Raw genomic sequence first — 22602 nt, forward strand, 5'->3', positions numbered from 1 at the left:
CTTCACATACAAGTACTCATGAGACCCACATTGGTATAAAAATTTTGATCACAATCACTTAAAAGTTTTTCAGAATGACTAGACTGCGTTTTCAAAACTGTATGTGTTGTCCTACCTTGACCTTCTTGCTGGGTTCTCGCCCTTGGCCCTTTAATCTCTTTGAAGTGGAAAATGTGTACTCAATGTCTCCTTCCTTAAAGTCGTAGGGATCATCCCCAGGCTCCCGCAGGGCCTCCACACCTGGCTGCTGGAACATTCCCAAAATGTGGATGTGGTCCCTCACCCTCTCCTCTGAGATTTTAAATCTCTTGTGAGTCTGTGTGTAAAGTCTGGGGAAGGAGAGACCAATATCATCAGTTGATCCGTGGCAGTAGTGGTAGGTCATTCACGCTGTCTTGTCTTTTGTGCCCTCATATCTTATCTCATATTTCCAAAATAACTCAGATGCTTTTATTGGATATGACATACATAGTATCTCCAGTGCTACCTGATAAATGTGCTAAATCCCCACAAATCCCCCAGTTTTTATTGTTGATGTTTTGTGTTTAGTATTATTCTGCCTCAGGTAGCACTACTGAATGTTTCCAGAGGCCTAGAATCATTATTTTCTTTGCTACTGCTTGCCGTTCCTCTCCCAACTGAAATTAACAGTTTGCAAAACACTGCTGTTGTGTCTCTCTCCTACCTCTTTAGTGGAGCTCCTTCAATGGCTGTCTCTGTCTTCACGTCCTCTAATTTATCAGTGGGGAGTTCAGGAGGTCTAAAGCCAGTCTTATCGGTTCTGGGAGTCCTGAAGCCTCTCCACCAGCCGGCGCCACTCTCCCTCTGCCTCAGCAGAGCTGTATACACAGCTGTCTCGCTGGTAATCACCCCCATCCCTAAAGCTCCATCTGGACAGACAGGCATATCCACAGGCCCATCCAGAACCTCTGGGTCCTGCACCCGGGGGTGCGGGCTGAGTGTGGGTGGAAGTGGAGACATCGGTGAATGGAGAAGGGACTCAGGGGCTTTCCTGGAGAGCGGTTTGGGATACTTGCAACTTGCCAGAGCAGCCAGAGGCTCCATGGGTGGCTCTAGTGCCACAAGACCCCCGAGTTGGGGCCCTCCTGGTGAGTCCTGTTCCAGAGTGGCTTCCTGTATGACAGATAGACGGTGGTGGAAGGGGATCATGGCTGGCCTCTTGGACTGTTTGTCAGCCTTTTCTGTCTTGTCACTGGTCTTGTGTTTGGTCAGGGAGGGCGGGTATAATGATGGGCCAGAGGACTGAGTAGGGTTGGCATTAGTCTGGGCATTGGCAGTGGATGTGGTGGTCAAATTTAGCTTTTGCTGCCTCAACCTGTAGCAAGTCAAGCAAGACAAAGTTAAAAAAAAAACCAAAAAAAAAAAAAAACGATAACCTAGATTAAAATAACAGCACAACGAAGAATCTTTTTTTCAAGCTTATATATTATTTGTAACAATTGTGTTCTTAAAGAGAGTTTGTTTACTTATTTTTCTCCCTAAGAAGCAAAATTTTTGCTTCATTTATTACAGAATTTTTGCTTCACTATCACAATAGGTGGAGGCCTTGAGTAGGTTATTAAAACTGTATTAATTATATTTCTGTCACAAATGTAACAAATCTTGACTGTATGGTATGTTGACTAAATTTTAAAAATAAAGTTTTAATTTGGCATCCAATTTGCAAGACTCTAAATATTTCTTTTGTGATAAACATGACAAGGCTCAGGTACTGTACATATAAGTACAATACTGACACTGAACAGCTTGGCTGCAGCTCTGTGGTACCTGGAGCAGCTGCAGGGCGCTCTCGCTCCCAGATCGTTGAAGTCCCATGTGATAACTCCATTTGGCACTTCCTTCTTAGGCGTCACATCAGATGGTGGGTTCAGTCTGCAGGGAACAAACAGATCCACGAGGGCACCAGCACTACTGCATCACTGCACTTCATTAATAATCACACCACACAGAGGAACCAAACTCAGTAATGGTTAAACTTACACATGCTGAGGCTGGTTTAGATAGCATTCCCTCCAGGCCTGGTGGACCACCTGACAGGTAAGCTTCTTCCCAGAATGCTTTGGGCTGATGCTTGTGACTCCCATGCTGTTGTCCGGTGTGGGAACACTGGAGACAGAGGTCACGAAGCCACTGTCCGCTGAAAAGATGAAAGGTGGAACAGATGTCATTATACAGCACTGAGCACAAGATTTTCAAGGACAATTAGATTTGGCTTATTTCAGCCATTTATCATCTCCTCCAAACACCAAGCGCCATCTTTATGTTTGTAAGTAAAGAAAATTAAGACAATGTACAAATATCATTTTCAAGTAAATGGATGGTCTCAGATTTTTTAAACCCGCTGTAGTTTTTCTGCAATGTTTCAACATGTATATATGTATATTGTGGTATCTAATGTCCTATGTGTACATGCAGAAAGGCATCTGTGTCCATATTTGCTACCTGAGCAGGGCTGCTCTGGTGACGTCGGCGGTGTGAGCGGCACGCTGCAGTGGTTTGGCTCCCGGTTGAGGCCCTGAGCTGCAGGAACAGGTGGAGGCTGCTCCACTGGAAGGTCCCCCTGGGCAATCAGCACAAAAGCAGCTGGGTAGGTCATTCTCACTCCACCTAGGAAGATAAAAGGAGGTACATTACTTACAATTAGGAAACAAGAGGATGGCTGCTGCTCACTTTTAACTACAAGGTTTATTGAAACTGTAAAAAACAGATACCATTTAAAACAACAGTTAAACAGCCAGTTATTTTTTTATGCAACAACCACATAAGAATGATTGTGCTTAAAGATAATGTTACCCTCACCCACCTCTCTATCCATTGATATTTTGCTGAAGTACATTGTATATGTTCCAGACATTCTCAATAATTGGCAAGTACAGTAGCTTTACGGTCTTTGCGATGCACTTGCTCCTTATCCACTGATGCAATCTCACAGTTTCTTTCACTGCTCATATAAAACATATCATCTTAAATCCCTTTACACTTGTGTATTGACTTTAATTTCAGGCAGCAAAGAATAGACAGGCTTTCCTCTTCAGATGTAAAAGTCACTGGTATCCACAGGAGTTTTGATTATAATCAGGTCAAACCAATGCTGTGGGATCAGACTGATTAGACAAAGCTGTTAGAGTAACTCCCTGCGGCTTTTACCACTACTTTCCTATCTTTCCACTCTGTCTCTTCTTTTCTTCTTCTCTCCTTCCTCCTAGTCACTCCCCCTTTCCACTCTGAGATGTACTAAAAGACTGTGAGGATCACTTCAATAGCACACCATCCACTAATACCTCAGCTCAAATCAATGTGATGTTGATCCTTTTACTTTTTCCTTTAGCAGAGCAACATCACTGTGGTCTAATGTGTTTTTATTGCTCCTCTCTTGCTGAAAGTATATCCAGCAATCTTTGTACAGCTGTGCAATTATATTAATATGCAGAACATATCTACATGCTAGATGAGATTAAAAAATGTCCATAAAGCTGTAAATTCTGCTACCAGAGATGCATTTTTTACCTTCCTTAAACACATTAATTTTTTCCATACCTACGATGACCTCCACTGCCACGTGACAGTTGCGATCATAGGAATGGCTTGCTTCTTCTTTTTCCTTCCCTCCACTTCCCTCTTTCTGTTGGAGTACCATAGGGTAGAAGTAGCTCCAGTCCTCCATCAGTTTCCGTACCGCTGGGTCACTCATCTTGTAAGCCTGACCTGTTAGAGTGCCACTCAGACCGTATGGACTCAGAATCACTACAGAAGGATAAAACAGACGGGAGGGAGAGAGGGTGTAAAGCACGCTGTAACCTTAAATCATTTATTTACTGTATTTTATTAAACTGCACAGTAAAAAGGTAAAAAAAGGTGAGTTTGCAGAGGGCTAGTTTGATTGGCAGTATTTTTTGTTTTAACCAGTTTTCAAGTATGAGAAGCTTATATATTATTTATAAACTCTACTACTGGGAATAGTAATAATAAGTAAGTATATTTACTCAAATACACTTTTGAGGTACTTGTACTCAGTCACAGTCTATTATATAGTTCTATTCCACTACAGCTCAAAAGGAAATATTGTACTTTTTACTTTACACATTAGATTTATCTGACAGCTATTCTCACAAGTTAGTTTGCAGAAAAAGATTTTACACATTAAACATAAAAGCGTATGAAATATCATGTGCAGCTATAGATTAAACAACAGTGTATTTTAACATGTTGATACATAAGTAATAAGGATGACAAGTAATAACGCTTTCAAGACTTTTACTTGTTATGGAGTATTTACATAATGTGGTAATGCTACTTTTACGACAGTAAATGATCTGAACCTGCCCTCCGCTATTGCTAATTCGATAACTGCGCTTTGCGTTTTGTTTTTGCTGAATATCATTTTTGTTTTGTTCAGTGTGCATATGTCACAGAACAAAACAAAGCGTTTATGACAGTACCTTGCACCGGTGTGGTGGAGGTCTGTGCGAGACGGATGTGGTGTTCTGTGATGTGGTATGCTGGCTGGTGCTGTGCGATCTCCACACTGGTGCACACGTTGCTCTCCCCGTGGAGGAAGAAGGAGAAGGAACATGATAGGTGTTCACTGGGGACAGAAGACAGTAAAGGCTTAAGTCATGAGACCACAGACAGAACAGAAACAGTACAGGGATGTGGTGGGGTTTATCTCCTGTGGGTTAGGAAGATGTGAACAGATGTCTGAGCCTCATCAGCTTGATCTCTTCAGCTTGTACACAACATAGAAACAAAACTTTAACGCCAAAATGATTCTGTACTGTAAAACAGACACTGCTCTCTTTATCCATTTTAACTGCATGTGAATTAACCTACACAACTGTTAACATAAGTAAACAGCAGTCTACACTGAACTGAAATTACAATTATTTATGTTCAACTTCAGATTAAATAAACCCATGAATCAAATCTATTGAGAAACAAATGTACAACACAAATATGCCAGTCTTTCAGGCAGCAGCATGACAGATGATGAGTGCTTTTCTCCAAATAGCAATTTAGAGAACATGCTCAGAATGCATCTTTGTAAAAGCCTTGCAGATCTCTACATACATCGATCATCTTCATCATTTCCCACATAGGCCCCTTATTGCAGGTATAAATCCTCATTTGCTTATGACTGATAGTGGTGACTACATGTTTACATATGCAGCGCTCTCTTTATTACACAGTCCAGGCATAGTTCATCATGCACTGCTCTTTCTTTTTTTTAATCACAGAGGAGTAATTGTCTGGGTCTTATTGCAATCTATATACCAGTGGGCGGGCCGGACATCATTAACTACCAAGACGGCTTCACTGATGTATATTTTTAATCTATAAAGCTCCTTACCACCTTGGTTTATATATATCAGACTGACAATAAAGTCAGCAGGTACTGTAATCTCCTTGTGATTACCCTGCTGCCTATGCAATATCTCCTTTGGCCTGAGGGAGCCGGACCTCCATTTGAGCCGTAATGGATCATCAAATTCAATAAAATGGCCAGTTCCACAGTCACTCATGGGCAGAACTAAACAGTCATCAGGGAGCCAAGTATCTTGTCGTTAACCGTGACGGCCTCCAGGTGGCGCCGAGTGCACCCAAAGAGAGCAGAGGCCAATTTTTCTGCTTCATAAACATTCCTGATGCTCCCGGAGAAAACATACCCTCATAACAGCAGGTGGTTTGAACACAGGTCTGTACAATCACAGGAGGAAGAGCAGAGCTGAAGCACATACATATGCATGCAACAAACAGGCACATGTCGCCTTCACACCTAGGTGCGCATCCACACACACACATGCACTGCACTAGTAGATCATTTCTACAGTTCACTTCTCTCCAAAACATGACCCAAAATGCTCTCAATGTCACTTCGCTCCAACCTTGTCCTCAGTGCATCATTACACCAAAAGAAGAGCTACATACAGTATAGCTGCATAGGGCAGATCAGGGGAACAGCTGAAAGTCAAGACGACCTGCCCAACTAATTGCCACTTATTTCACACATATGCAAACAACCACAATTTACATCTAAGGATCTTTAGGATCTCAGTTACTAAATGTTCCAATTATCTTCTCAGTGTAAAAGTCATAAACCTACATGTATAGATACAACTTAAGTAAGTTAGTCTTTAATGTTTTGCTTTGTTTTGTTTTTGCAATTTTCCATTGGCTGACTATTTGTTTGATTGACTCATTGATTTTCTGCATTTCACTATGTTACACTTTCTGTTCTTCCTGCACTTACAGTCCTTACAGCCCTGCGCATATTACATAAGGCTGTGAAATGAAGCATCCATTAGAATTTATTTCCCTCTCGTGTTGATAATTCTGTTTATATTGTTATTATACATTTTTATGAGATGTGTGTGTACTGTTTGGGACTGATGTGTCTACAAAAACACTGTACCCCTATGACCCCTCATAAAACCGCAGCCCTGGCAAAACAGCAGTGAATAGCTGTTGAAAATCATCTAGACTCTCTTTGTATCTTAATCTCTCATTCTCTGTTTTAAATTCAGACAGAGATCCAGCAGAATTAGGGGCTGGATCCTTCAGTATCTCAGCTGAAATGACTGTGCTGATAAAAAATTGTTCACCTTGGTGCTATTAATTTATTTTACATGACACATGTATGTTGTCACAAAACAAAGTCCAACAAAGGCAACTGATTAAAATGACTGAAGTCTTTTAATATGTGTGGAAAGGGAGAGTTCAGTTGGGTAAACAATTGCATTTGATAAACTATACAAGCAATAAGTCAAACCAATAACTAATGTGCAACAATTATGACCTCAGACATATTATGACTGCTATAAAGTGCAATTAAATGTGAGTCAGGGAAAAGCAGAACTAGAAAAAGAGCATCAAACTGTAGGCTGACGCAGCTGGGAGATTGATGCTCCCTGTCCTTTTACAAAGGGCATTTTCCTGCACACTAAGCGGGTGTGAGTGTGTGGACACACTGGGCTTCTTGCATCCTCTGGGACATTTGTGCAGTCGGCAAGCGTGCGAGTGTGTGTGTACGCGTGTGTGAGAACAGCGGACAGAGATGTGAGGCAGCTGTGTGTGCTGGGCTGTATGAGTACAGGTATTAATAAATGAAGAGGAGTGATGGCTGAGACTTGCCTCAGGGCTGACAGTCCTGTTGAGAGATAGAGAGAGGAGAGGAGAGGAGAGAAGGAAGGGGAGAGTGGGGGGTGGTTGAGAAAAAGACATGAGTGAGGGTGAGAGGAGGAAAAAATAGGAGGATGTGCAGAGTAGAAAGAAAGACAGCAATGGAGACAGAGTGAGCACTGGGGGTAGAAAAATGGAGGAAATGCTGGAATAAGACTGAGACAAAAAGGGAAAATAGGATAGAGAGGAAATTAGGAGGACAAGGAAAGAAAGATACAACATAAAATGAGGAGTGAGAGCAAAACGAGTGTGAGAAAAAGAGGAGGAGGTGAATAATTCAGTGCCACGCACTGCAATTGCTGCACACATATTGATGAGATCAGAGTTTTAATGGGTGGCTACTGAGCACAATTTTATGGTGAAATCAATCAGGGAATGTAGAGCCGGAGAACACACAGACACATCACATGTTGTCCTTGTGTGTGTGTGTGTGTGTGTGTGAGACTCTGTCTATTGCATTTGTGTGTTGTGTCTGTGTGTGTGTGAGACTCTGTCTATTGCATTTGGCTTCATATGTACAGTATGTGGCTACGCTCATGTGACACAGTTAAAAGCACAAATTCAGTTAAATTGATTGCATGGAAGTAAAGGGAGACACAATGCGTGCACATAAACCCATACTTTTATAGCAAGTAAACACACATATATACATCATATAAATGTCTGAATGTCACAGAAAAAAAGTGGAAAGTGGAATGTGCGCTGGATTCATGTGACAACATGTGTCTTTTCATCCCATCACAATGCTACCAGCCAACCAGCCAGCAGGGGAGCTGGTTTATGTCCAACTTGCACTATGGACTTGACACACACGCATGTGTCACACACTAACTAACAATGGTTATCTTGGTCATGGCTGCTCTCATGAGTAACCCAGTGAGAAAAAAAGATAAGAAAGATTAGATTAAAGGAGATTAGAAAGAATAAACAGTAAAACAACTGTGTGTAAGACACACAAAGCTTCTGTTTCCACTGTTGCAGACATCTAAAAGCCCATGATCTGACAACTGTGTTTAGAAATTATTAACTACAGTCATATGCACTAAGCAGGCATGATCACATTTTCTTAGTTTCTCTTAGATCTGAGGGATTAATCTGCTTCATTTGCACCTTAAATTCTATATCTGCCACCACAGCAGCACTACAATGAGTTATCTTCATCCTTCTAGCTGCCGAACCCTTCCTACACAATCTGAACACATCTCTTGGAAACACAAGAATGTAGACACTGCTCTGGTGTATGTGGGCCAATGTAGAGGATGTTTATCCTGTTGTAAGCTCTTGTGAGCAGCATGTATACACATGCTCCAAAAGTCCTTCCACTGGTACAATAAGTTTATTCCATACAAACAAATCCTACCAAAGATGCATAATGCGCTCAGGCTTATGCAGGTGTGTGCATATGCTTCTGCGTGCACACATAACACGCAGCCACACACCACTATTAACACGAGCATAAGGGGGATGCAGTCAGCTTGATGTATTATTCAGTGGCCCCCAGTGGGTGGCTTTAGCCAGTGTTGCTATCACAATGTTTGCACTCAAACACTGCTAAATCCAACTGTTTATATGTATTCACAATGAAAAGGTGCCATGCTCAAGGACGCGAACTGTGCACACTCGTTGCCCTTTCTAGGGACACAAGAAGCACAGAAAAATATCAGTCTACTGCAGTTGAAATTAGATTTATTGTTAGTCCTGAAAAATAGCAGAGAATAATTATGAATACTTTGTCACTGGGCTATTTCCACACCAATGCTGGAAAGAGGAAAAGCCGAAGCAGTAAGAGCATCAATGTGTGCTACCACGGGCTTTTACCTTCATATGTGTGGTTCTAATTAAAAAAGAGGAAAAGGATCTGTTGATAGGCTGTTGCTGTGATGTATCACCATCCTCTCTATTGATCTATGTGTTTTTTTTCCTCTTTCTTCTCTCTCTCTGTCTCCCTGCTCACTCTCAGTGTTTTTACCTGGTAATATTAGAAATCTGGGGGATAGCATATCACGTGTTCTCTGCTGTTTGTCTCTAGGGAGGCTTAATACACGTGTAGAACAACACATTTCAAATGCAAATATTTCAATAAACCAAATATTCAGTGAGGGTATTTTGAATGAAAGGGTGGCTGTCCTGAACTTTTATCTTTTTATCTCATTTTCCTGTAGTATGTTAATATTTTTATGACTCACAGTGCATGTAGTCTTATGCAGGCATAAAGTTTAAAACGATCCAAATTACTCAACTGCCCTTGTCTGGTGAGGGGTATTAAATATAAGCGACCATGCATTTAAACTGTGACATAAAAAGGATGAAGCTTAAAGTTGAAACCAAGGATGTCCTTAATGGAGGCGAGGAAGTACTTACTGACTGAAGTACTAAAAAAAAAAACTGAAAAACTCTTTAACTGTTGTTACAGTGTATTTCACAACTGCTCTTCAAGCCAGTCAAAAAGTATTTCAGTCAGTCCACCATTCATTCAGTCAGTAACTCATTTAACCTTCTCCATCTGGTCTGCCAGGTAGTCTGAAAATATCCATTTATCAAACCGCCACTCAAGGGGGGCATTTTTCTTGTCAGTCACTTTTATAATCAATCAAATAATCATCTGGCTCCTAAGTTAATAAGAAAATCTTTGCATCAAAGATGGATGGGACTTTACACCATTCATCCATTACCTACTTAGCGTATTCACTTTAATTTGATGATGTACATTGTATTTCAAGTGAAAGGTTTAAAAAATTTTCACATGATCTTTTTAAAATCTTTTAGCATTAGTGGCATGTTTCACACTGCATATCACATTGTTTTAACAGAAGATGAGAACAAATGCTGAGTTAGGTAGAAGCATGTTTGACTTTCTTTCTTTCACTCATTACAACTGGGAGTTATAGTTTTTCAAAAAATTAGGTCTGTGGGCAATTTTTTAATTAGACGTATTTTTCGCTTCTTACTTATTGGGGTCCAAGCAGCAAAGCTGTGAGGAACCCATAGTGTTTGTTATGATTCTCATTATTATTATTCCTCTTTCTTTTTTAAAAAACAAGTCACAGTTGCAATCCTTGGATAATACCGAGTTCAATGCACCCTTTTTGAACCTTCGCATGCTTCGTGACCACATACCAAGGGGACAGGACGAATTTGGTGTCATTCAGCCACTATTGGGGGCACTGCAATTAGCAAAATTCTACTGCAATTAGCAAAATTCCACATCACTTGATGTGCTTAGATTTAGAACTAAATGATTGATTGTCTGCAGATGCTCTAATGTAGGACTTCTCTTGGCTGATTTTGAAGCCTTACTATACAGTGACATATTTTATGACAGTTTGAGGCGAAACTGAAGCCTTACCATACAATGATGTTTTTTATGACATTTTCAGGTCATACTAAAATATGACTTTTTTTGGCCGATTTTGACGCCTTACCATACGATGATGTTTTTTTTATGACATTTTGAGGTCATACTAAAATATGACTTTTTTTGGACGAATTTGATGCCTTACTATACTATGATGTTTTTTTATGACATTTTGAGGCTAAAAAAATTTTGACTTTTTTTGGCCGCTTTTGACGGCTTACTATACTATGACGTTTTTTATGACATTTTGAGGTCAAAAAAAATTTTGACTTTCTTGGCCGATTTTGACGCCTTACTATGCTATGATGTTTTTATGACATTTTGAGGTCAAAAATTTTTTTGACTTTTTTTGACCGATTTTGACGCCTTACTGTAGTATGACGTTTTTTATGACATTTTGAGGTCAAAAAAATTTTTGACTTTTTTTGACCGATTTTGACGCCTTACTATACTATGACGTTTTTTATGACATTTTGAGGCAGAAATTTTTTTTTGACTTTTTTGGCCGAAAAAAACGCCATACTATACTATGACGTTTTTTATGACATTTTGAGGCCGAAAAAAATTTTGACTTTTTTTGGCCGAAAAAAAAAACGCCATACTATACTATGACGTTTTTTATGACATTCTGAGGTCAAAAAAATTTTTGACTTTTTTTGGCCGATTTATACGCCTTACTATACTATGACGTTTTTCATGACATTTTGAGGTCAAAAAAAATTTTGACTTTTCTTGGCCGATTTTGACGCCTTACTATACTATGCGTTTTTATGACATTTTGAGGCCGAAAAAAATTTTGACTTTTTTTGGCCGAAAAAAACGCCATACTATACTATGACGTTTTTTATGACATTCTGAGGTCAAAAAAATTTTTGACTTTTTTTGGCCGATTTATACGCCTTACTATACTATGACGTTTTTTATGACATTTTGAGGCCGAAAAAAATGTTGACTTTTTTTGGCCGAAAAAAACGGCATAGTATACTATGACGTTTTTCATGACATTTTGAGGTCAAAAAAAATTTTGACTTTTCTTGGCCGATTTTGACGCCTTACTATACTATGCGTTTTTATGACATTTTGAGGCCGAAAAAAATTTTGACTTTTTTTGGCCGAAAAAAACGCCATACTATACTATGACGTTTTTTATGACATTCTGAGGTCAAAAAAATTTTTGACTTTTTTTGGCCGATTTATACGCCTTACTATACTATGACGTTTTTTATGACATTTTGAGGCCGAAAAAAATGTTGACTTTTTTTGGCCGAAAAAAACGGCATAGTATACTATGACGTTTTTTATGACATTTTGAGGTCAAAACAATTTTTGACTTTTTTTGACCGATTTTGACGCCTTACTATACTATGACGTTTTTTATGACATTTTGAGGTCAAAAAAATTTTTGACTTTTCTTGGCCGATTTTGACGCCTTACTATACTATGTGTTTTTATGACATTTTGAAGTCAAAATTTTTTTTGACTTTTTTGACCGATTTTGACGCCTTACTATAGTATGACGTTTTTTATGACATTTTGAGGTCAAAAAAAATTTTGACTTTTTTTGACCGATTTTGACGCCTTACTATACTATGACGTTTTTTATGACATTTTGAGGCCGAAAAAATTTTTGACTTTTTTTGCCCGAAAAAAACGCCATACTATACTATGACGTTTTTTATGACATTTTGAGGTAAAAAAAAATGTTGACTTTTTTTGGCCGATTTTGATGCCTTACTATACTATGACGTTTTTTATGACATTTTGAGGCCGAAAAAAATGTTTACTTTTTTTGCCCGAAAAAAAAACGCCATACTATACTATGATGTTTTTTATGACATTTTGAGCCCGAAAAAATTTTTGACTTTTTTCCCGAAAAGAACACCATGTTATACTATGACGTTTTTTATGACATTCTGAGGTCAAAAAAAAATTTGACTTTTTTTGGCCGATTTATACGCCTTACTATACTATGACATTTTTTATGACATTTTGAGGCCGAAAAAAATGTTGACTTTTTTTGGCCGAAAAAAACGGCATACTATACTATGACGTTTTTTATGACATTTTGAGGTCAAAAAATTTTTTTACTTTTTTTGACCGATTTTGACGCCTTAATATACTATGACGTTTTTTATGACATTTTGAGGCCGAAAATTTTTTTTGACTTTTTTGCCGGAAAAAAACGCCATACTATACTATGACGTTTTTTATGACATTTTAAGGCTGAAAAAAAGTTTGACTTTTTTACCCGAAAAAAAAGCCATACTATATTATGACGTTTTTTATGACATTTTGAGGCCGAAAAATTTTTCGACTTTTTTTGCCCGAAAAAAACGCCATACTATACTATGACGTTTTTTTATGACATTTTGAGGTAAAAAAAAATGTTGACTTTTTTTGGCCGATTTTGATGCCTTACTATACTATGACGTTTTTTATGACATTTTGAGGTCAAAAAAATGTTTGACGTTTTTTGACCGATTTTGATGCCTTACTATACTATGACGTTTTTTATGACATTTTGAGGTCAAAAATTTTTTTTGACTTTCCTTGGCCGATTTTGACGCCTTACTATACTATGCGTTTTTATGACATTTAGAGGTCAAAATTTTTTTTGACTTTTTTTGACCGATTTTGACGCCTTACTATACTATGACGTTTTTTATGACATTTTGAGGCCGAAATTTTTTTTTGACTTTTTTGCCCGAAAAAAACGCCATACTATACTATGACGTTTTTTATGACATTTTGATGTAAAAAAAAATGTTGACTTTTTTTGGCTGATTTTGATGCCTTACTATACTATGATGTTTTTTATGACATTTTGAGGCCGAAAAAAATTTTGACTTTTTTTGCCCGAAAAGAACACCATACTATACTATGACGTTTTTTATGACATTTTGAGGCCGAAAATTTTTTTTGACTTTTTTTGGCCAAAAAAAACGGCATACTATACTATGACGTTTTTTATGACTTTTTGAGGTCAAAAAATTTTTTGACTTTTTTTGGCTGATTTTGATGCCTTACTATATTATGTCGTTTTTTATGACATTTTGAGGCTGAAAAAATTTTTGACTTTTTTTGCCTGAAAAAAACGCCATACTATACTATGACGTTTTTTATGACATTTTGAGGCCGAAAAATTTTTTGACTTTTTTTGCCCGAAAAGAACACCGTACTATACTATGACGTTTTTTTATGACATTTTGAGGTCAAAAAAAATTTTGACTTTTTTTGACCGATTTTGACGCCTTACTATACTATGACGTTTTTTATGACATTCTGAGGTCAAAAAAAATTTTGACTTTTTTTGGCCGATTTATACGCCTTACTATACTATGACGTTTTTCATGACATTTTGAGGTCAAAAAAAATTTTGACTTTTCTTGGCCGATTTTGACGCCTTACTATACTATGCGTTTTTATGACATTTTGAGGTCGAGAAAAATTTTGACTTTTTTTGTCCGAAAAAAACGCCATACTATACTATGACATTTTTTATGACATTTTGAGGTCAAAATTTTTTTTTACTTTTTTTTGGTCGATTTTGACGCCTTACTATACTATGACGTTTTTTATGACTTTTTGAGGTCGAAAAAATTTTTTGACTTTTTTACCCGAAAAAAACGCCATACTATACTATGACGTTTTTATGACATTTTGAGGTCGAAAAAATTTTTGACTTTTTTTGTCCGAAAAAAACGCCATACTATACTATGATGTTTTTTATGACTTTTTGAGGTCAAAAAAAATTTTGACTTTTTTTGGCCGAAAAAAAACGCCTTGCTATACTATGACTTTTTTTATGACTTTTTGAGGTCAAAAAAATTTTTGACTTTTTTTGGCCGAAAAAAACGCCATACTATACTATGATGTTTTTTATGACTTTTTGAGGTCAAAAAAAATTTTGACTTTTTTTGGCCGAAAAAAACGCCTTGCTATACTATGACTTTTTTTATGACTTTTTGAGGTCAAAAAAATTTTTGACTTTTTTTGGCCGAAAAAAACGCCATACTATACTATGACGTTTTTTATGACTTTTTGAGGTCAAAAAATTTTTTGACTTTTTTTGGTCGATTTTGACGCCATACTATACTATGACGTTTTTTATGACTTTTTGAGGTCAAAAATTTTTTTGACTTTTTTTGTCCCAAAAAACGCCATACTATACTATGACATTTTTTATGACTTTTTGAGGTCGAAAAATTTTTTGACTTTTTTTGCCCGAAAAAAAAACGCCATACTATACTATGACGTTTTTTATGACTTTTTGAGGTCGAAAAAATTTTTGACTTTTTTTGTCCGAAAAAAACGCCATACTATACTATGACGTTTTTTATGACTTTTTGAGGTCAAAAAATTTTTTGACTTTTTTTACCCGAAAAAAACGCCATACTATACTATGACGTTTTTTATGACTTTTTGAGGTCGAAAAATTTTTTGACTTTTTTTGTCCGAAAAAAACGCCATACTATACTATGACGTTTTTTATGACTTTTTGAGGTCGAAAAAAATTTTGACGTTTTTTGCCCGAAAAAGACGCCATACTATACTATGACGTTTTTTATGACTTTTTGAGGTCGAAAAATTTTTTGACTTTTTTTGTCCGAAAAAAACGCGATACTATACTATGACGTTTTTTATGACATTTTGAGGTTAAAATTTTTTTTGACTTTTTTTGGTCGATTTTGACGACTTGCTATACTATGACGTTTTTTATGACATTTTGAGGTCAAAAAATTTTTTGACTTTTTGGCCAATTTTGACGCCTTACTATACTATGACGTTTTTTATGACTTTTTGAGGTCGAAAAAATTTTTGACTTTTTTTGTCCGAAAAAAACGCCATACTATACTATGACGTTTTTTATGACTTTTTGAGGTCAAAAAAATTTTTGACTTTTTTTGGTCGATTTTGACGCCTTACTATAATATGACGTTTTTTATGACATTTTGAGGTCAAAATTTTTTTTTACTTTTTTTGGTCGATTTTGACGCCTTACTATACTATGACGTTTTTTATGACTTTTTGAGGTCGAAAAATTTTTTGACTTTTTTTGTCCGAAAAAAACGCCATACTATACTATGACGCTTTTTATGACATTTTGAGGTCAAATTTTTTTTTGACTTTTTTTGGTCGATTTTGACGCCTTACTATACTATGACGTTTTTTATGACATTTTGAGGTCAAAAAATTTTTTGACTTTTTGGCCAATTTTGACGCCTTACTATACTATGACGTTTTTTATGACATTTTGAGGTCGAAAAAAATTTTGACTTTTTTTGTCCGAAAAAAACACCATACTATACTATGACGTTTTTTATGACTTTTTGAGGTCAAAAATTTTTTTGACTTTTTTTACCCGAAAAAAACGCCATACTATACTATGACGTTTTTTATGACATTTTGAGGTCGAAAAAAATTTTGACTTTTTTTGTCCGATTTTGACGCCTTACTATACTATGACGTTTTTTATGACATTCTGAGGTCAAAAAAAATTTTGACTTTTTTTGGCCGATTTATACGCCTTACTATACTATGACGTTTTTCATGACATTTTGAGGTCAAAAAAAATTTTGACTTTTCTTGGCCGATTTTGACGCCTTACTATACTATGCGTTTTTATGACATTTTGAGGCCGAAAAAATTTTTGACTTTTTTTGGCCGAAAAAAACGCCATACTATACTATGACGTTTTTTATGACATTCTGAGGTCAAAAAAATTTTTGACTTTTTTTGGCCGATTTATACGCCTTACTATACTATGACGTTTTTTATGACATTTTGAGGCCGAAAAAAATTTTGACTTTTTTTGACCGAAAAAAACGCCATACTATACTATGACGTTTTTTTTATCACATTTTGAGGTCGAAAAAAATTTTGACTTTTTTTGCCCGAAAAAAACGCCATACTATACTATGACGTTTTTTATGACTTTTTGAGGTCAAAAATTTTTTTTACTTTTTTTGGTTGATTTTGACGCTTTACTATACTATGACGTATTTTATGACATTTTTAGGTCGAAAAAAATTTTGACTTTTTTTGTCCGAAAAAAACGTCATACTATACTATGACGTTTTTTATGACTTTTTGAGGTCAAAACATTTTTTGACTTTTTTTGGTCGATTTTGACGCCTTACTATACTATGACGTTTTTTATGACATTTTGAGGTCAAAATTTTTTTTGACTTTTTTTGGCCGATTTTGACGCCTTACTATACTATGACGTTTTTTATGACATTTTGAGGTCGAGAAAAATTTTGACTTTTTTTGTCCGAAAAAAACGCCATACTATACTATGACATTTTTTATGACATTTTGAGGTCAAAATTTTTTTTAACTTTTTTTTGGTCGATTTTGACGCCTTACTATACTATGACGTTTTTTATGACTTTTTGAGGTCGAAAAAATTTTTTGACTTTTTTACCCGAAAAAAACGCCATACTATACTATGACGTTTTTTATGACATTTTGAGGTCGAAAAAATTTTTGACTTTTTTTGTCCGAAAAAAACGCCATACTATACTATGATGTTTTTTATGACTTTTTGAGGTCAAAAAAAATTTTGACTTTTTTTGGCCGAAAAAAACGCCTTGCTATACTATGACTTTTTTTATGACTTTTTGAGGTCAAAAAAATTTTTGACTTTTTTTGGCCGAAAAAAACGCCATACTATACTATGACGTTTTTTATGACTTTTTGAGGTCAAAAAATTTTTTGACTTTTTTTGTCCCAAAAAACGCCATACTATACTATGATGTTTTTTATGACTTTTTGAGGTCAAAAAAAATTTTGACTTTTTTTGGCCGAAAAAAACGCCTTGCTATACTATGACTTTTTTTATGACTTTTTGAGGTCAAAAAAATTTTTGACTTTTTTTGGCCGAAAAAAACGCCATACTATACTATGACGTTTTTTATGACTTTTTGAGGTCAAAAAATTTTTTGACTTTTTTTGTCCCAAAAAACGCCATACTATACTATGACATTTTTTATGACTTTTGAGGTCAAAAAAAATTTTGACTTTTTTTGGCCGAAAAAAACGCCTTGCTATACTATGACGTTTTTTATGACATTTTGAGGTCGAAAAAAATTTTTTGACTTTTTTTGGTCGATTTTGACGTCTTACTATACTATGACGTTTTTTATGACATTTTGAAGTCAAAATTTTTTTTTACTTTTTTTGGTCGATTTTGACGCCTTACTATACTATGGCGTTTTTTATGACTTTTTGAGGTCGAAAAATTTTTTGACTTTTTTTGTCCCAAAAAACGCCATACTATACTATGACTTTTTTTATGACTTTTTGAGGTCAAAAAAATTTTTGACTTTTTTTGTCCGAAAAAAACGCCATACTATACTATGACGTTTTTTATGACTTTTTGAGGTCGAAAAAAATTTTGACGTTTTTTGCCCGAAAAAGACGCCATACTATACTATGATGTTTTTTATGACTTTTTGAGGTCGAAAAATTTTTTGACTTTTTTTGTCCGAAAAAAACGCGATACTATACTATGACGTTTTTTATGACATTTTGAGGTTAAAATTTTTTTTGACTTTTTTTGGTCGATTTTGACGACTTGCTATACTATGACGTTTTTTATGACATTTTGAGGTCAAAAAATTTTTTGACTTTTTGGCCGATTTTGACGCCTTACTATACTATGACGTTTTTTATGACTTTTTGAGGTCGAAAAAATTTTTGACTTTTTTTGTCCGAAAAAAACGCCATACTATACTATGACGTTTTTTATGACTTTTTGAGGTCAAAAAATTTTTTGACTTTTTTTACCCGAAAAAAACGCCATACTATACTATGACGTTTTTTATGACTTTTTGAGGTCGAAAAAATTTTTGACTTTTTTTGTCCGAAAAAAACGCCATACTATACTATGACGTTTTTTATGACTTTTTGAGGTCGAAAAAAATTTTGACGTTTTTTGCCCGAAAAAGACGCCATACTATACTATGACGTTTTTTATGACTTTTTGAGGTCAAAATTTTTTTTTACTTTTTTTGGTCGATTTTGACGCCTTACTATACTATGACTTTTTTATGACATTTTGAGGTCAAAATTTTTTTTTAACTTTTTTTGGTCGATTTTGACGCCTTACTATACTATGACGTTTTTTATGACTTTTTGAGGTCGAAAAAATTTTTGACTTTTTTTGTCCGAAAAAAACGCCATACTATACTATGACGTTTTTTATGACTTTTTGAGGTCAAAAAAATTTTTGACTTTTTTTGGTCGATTTTGACGCCTTACTATAATATGACGTTTTTTATGACATTTTGAGGTCAAAATTTTTTTTTACTTTTTTTGGTCGATTTTGACGCCTTACTATACTATGACGTTTTTTATGACTTTTTGAGGTCGAAAAATTTTTTGACTTTTTTTGTCCGAAAAAAACGCCATACTATACTATGACGCTTTTTATGACATTTTGAGGTCAAAATTTTTTTTGACTTTTTTTGGTCGATTTTGACGCCTTACTATACTATGACGTTTTTTATGACATTTTGAGGTCAAAATTTTTTTTGACTTTTTGGCCAATTTTGACGCCTTACTATACTATGACGTTTTTTATGACATTTTGAGGTCGAAAAAAATTTTGACTTTTTTTGTCCGAAAAAAACACCATACTATACTATGACGTTTTTTATGACTTTTTGAGGTCAAAAATTTTTTTGACTTTTTTTACCCGAAAAAAACGCCATACTATACTATGACGTTTTTTATGACATTTTGAGGTCGAAAAAAATTTTGACTTTTTTTGTCCGAAAAAAACGCCATACTATACTATGACGTTTTTTATGACTTTTTGAGGTCGAAAAAAATTTTGACTTTTTTTATCCGAAAAAAACGCCATACTATACTATGACGTTTTTTATGACTTTTTGAGGTCAAAAAATTTTTTGACTTTTTTTGGTCGATTTTGAGGCCTTACTATACTATGACGTTTTTTATGACTTGTTGAGGTCGAAAAAATTTTGACTTTTTTTGTCCGAAAAAAACGCCATACTATACTATGACGTTTTTTATGACTTTTTGAGGTCAAAAAATTTTTTGACTTTTTTTACCCGAAAAAAACGCCATACTATACTATGACGTTTTTTATGACTTTTTGAGGTCGAAAAAAATTTTGACTTTTTTTGCCCGAAAAAAACGCCATACTATACTATGACGTTTTTTATGACTTTTTGAGGTCAAAATTTTTTTTTACTTTTTTTGGTCGATTTTGACGCCTTACTATACTATGACTTTTTTATGACATTTTGAGGTCAAAATTTTTTTTTTACTTTTTTTGGTCGATTTTGACGCCTTACTATACTATGACGTTTTTTATGACTTTTTGAGGTCGAAAAAGTTTTTGACTTTTTTTGTCAGAAAAAAACGCCATACTATACTATGACGTTTTTTATGACTTTTTGAGGTCGAAAAAATTTTTGACTTTTTTTGTCCGAAAAAAACGCCATACTATACTATGACGTTTTTTATGACTTTTTGAGGTCAAAAAATTTTTTGACTTTTTTTACCCGAAAAAAACGCCATACTATACTATGACGTTTTCTATGACTTTTTGAGGTCGAAAAAATTTTTGACTTTTTTTGTCCGAAAAAAACGCCATACTATACTATGACGTTTTTTATGACTTTTTGAGGTCAAAAAATTTTTTGACTTTTTTTGGTCGATTTTGACGCCTTACTATACTATGACGTTTTTTGTGACATTTTGAGGTCGAAAAAATTTTTGACTTTTTTTGTCCGAAAAAAACGCCATACTATACTATGACGTTTTTTATGACTTTTTGAGGTCAAAAAATTTTTTGACTTTTTTTACCCGAAAAAAACGCCATACTATACTATGACGTTTTTTATGACATTTTGAGGTCAAAAAAAATTTTGACTTTTTTTGGTCGATTTTGACGCCTTACTATACTATGACGTTTTTTATGACATTTTGAGGTCAAAATTTTTTTTTACTTTTCTTGGTCGATTTTGACGCCTTACTATACTATGACGTTTTTTATGACTTTTTGAGGTCGAAAAATTTTTTGACTTTTTTTGTCCGAAAAAAACGCCATACTATACTATGACGTTTTTTATGACTTTTTGAGGTCAAAAAATTTTTTGACTTTTTTTGGTCGATTTTGACGCCTTACTATACTATGACGTTTTTTATGACATTTTGAGGTCGAAAAAATTTTTGACTTTTTTTGTCCGAAAAAAACACCATACTATACTATGACGTTTTTTATGACTTTTTGAGGTCAAAAAATTTTTTGACTTTTTTTGGTCGATTTTGACGCCTTACTATACTACGACGTTTTTTATGACTTTTTGAGGTCAAAAAATTTTTTGACTTTTTTTACCCGAAAAAAACGCCATACTATACTATGACGTTTTTTATGACTTTTTGAGGTCGAAAAAATTTTTGACTTTTTTTGTGCGAAAAAAACGCCATACTATACTATGACGTTTTTTTATGACATTTTGAGGTCAAAAAAAATTTTGACTTTTTTTGCCCGAAAAAAACGCCATACTATACTATGACGTTTTTTATGACTTTTTGAGGTCAAAAAATTTTTTGACTTTTTTTGGTCGATTTTGACGCCTTACTATACTATGACGTTTTTTATGACTTTTTGAGGTCGAAAAAATTTTTGACTTTTTTTGTCAGAAAAAAACGCCATACTATACTATGACGTTTTTTATGACTTTTTGAGGTCGAAAAAATTTTTGACTTTTTTTGTCCGAAAAAAACGCCATACTATACTATGACGTTTTTTATGACTTTTTGAGGTCAAAAATTTTTTTGACTTTTTTTACCCGAAAAAAACGCCATACTATACTATGACGTTTTTTATGACTTTTTGAGGTCGAAAAAATTTTTGACTTTTTTTGTCCGAAAAAAACGCCATACTATACTATGACGTTTTTTATGACTTTTTGAGGTCAAAAAATTTTTTGACTTTTTTTACCCGAAAAAAACGCCATACTATACTATGACGTTTTTTATGACTTTTTGAGGTCGAAAAAATTTTTGACTTTTTTTGTCCGAAAAAAACGCCATACTATACTATGACGTTTTTTATGACTTTTTGAGGTCAAAAAATTTTTTGACTTTTTTTACCCGAAAAAAACGCCATACTATACTATGACGTTTTTTATGACTTTTTGAGGTCGAAAAAATTTTTGACTTTTTTTGTCCGAAAAAAACGCCATACTATACTATGACGTTTTTTATGACTTTTTGAGGTCAAAAAATTTTTTGACTTTTTTTACCCGAAAAAAACGCCATACTATACTATGACGTTTTTTATGACTTTTTGAGGTCGAAAAAATTTTTGACTTTTTTTGTCCGAAAAAAACGCCATACTATACTATGACGTTTTTTATGACTTTTTGAGGTCAAAAAAATTTTTGACTTTTTTTGGTCGATTTTGACGCCTTACTATACTATGACGTTTTTTATGACTTTTTGAGGTCGAAAAAATTTTTGACTTTTTTTGTCCGAAAAAAACGCCATACTATACTATGACGTTTTTTATGACTTTTTGAGGTCGAAAAAATTTTTGACTTTTTTTGGTCGATTTTGATGCCTTACTATACTATGACGTTTTTTATGACATTTTGAGGTCAAAGAATTTTTTGACTTTTTTTGGTCGATTTTGACGCCTTACTATACTACGACGTTTTTTATGACTTTTTGAGGTCGAAAAAAATTTTGACTTTTTTTGTCCGAAAAAAACGCCATACTATACTATGACGTTTTTTATGACTTTTTGAGGTCGAAAAACTTTTTGACTTTTTTTGGCCGAAAAAAAACGCCATACTATACTATGACGTTTTTTATGAAATTTTGAGGTCGAAAAAAATTTTGACTTTTTTTGGCCGAAAAAAACGCCTTACTATACTATGACGTTTTTTATGACATTTTAAGGTCGAAAAAAATTTTGACTTTTTTTGGTCGATTTTGACGCCTTACTATACTATGACGTTTTTTATGACTTTTTGAGGTCGAAAAAGTTTTTGACTTTTTTTGGCCGA

At 34.7% G+C, this 22602-nt stretch overlaps 1 protein-coding gene across 4 annotated transcripts in view; it reads right to left on the reverse strand.

Moving 5' to 3' along the window:
• LOC121195273 (mediator of RNA polymerase II transcription subunit 13-like) overlaps window positions 1-22602 on the reverse strand; it is a 101115-nt gene that overhangs the window by 11972 nt on the left and 66541 nt on the right. For all 4 annotated transcript variants that reach the window (XM_041058623.1, XM_041058625.1, XM_041058624.1 and 1 more), the window contains 7 exons: window positions 4461-4606; window positions 3559-3765; window positions 2464-2628; window positions 2002-2158; window positions 1789-1893; window positions 686-1336; window positions 116-329 (listed from right to left, as the gene is read on the reverse strand). In XM_041058623.1, coding sequence (XP_040914557.1) covers window positions 116-329; window positions 686-1336; window positions 1789-1893; window positions 2002-2158; window positions 2464-2628; window positions 3559-3765; window positions 4461-4606 — 1645 coding nt within the window. The remainder of the gene's footprint in view (window positions 1-115; window positions 330-685; window positions 1337-1788; window positions 1894-2001; window positions 2159-2463; window positions 2629-3558; window positions 3766-4460; window positions 4607-22602) is intronic.

Source organism: Toxotes jaculatrix, chromosome 16 (assembly GCF_017976425.1).
Source record: "Toxotes jaculatrix isolate fToxJac2 chromosome 16, fToxJac2.pri, whole genome shotgun sequence".
NCBI lineage: Eukaryota > Metazoa > Chordata > Actinopteri > Toxotidae > Toxotes > Toxotes jaculatrix.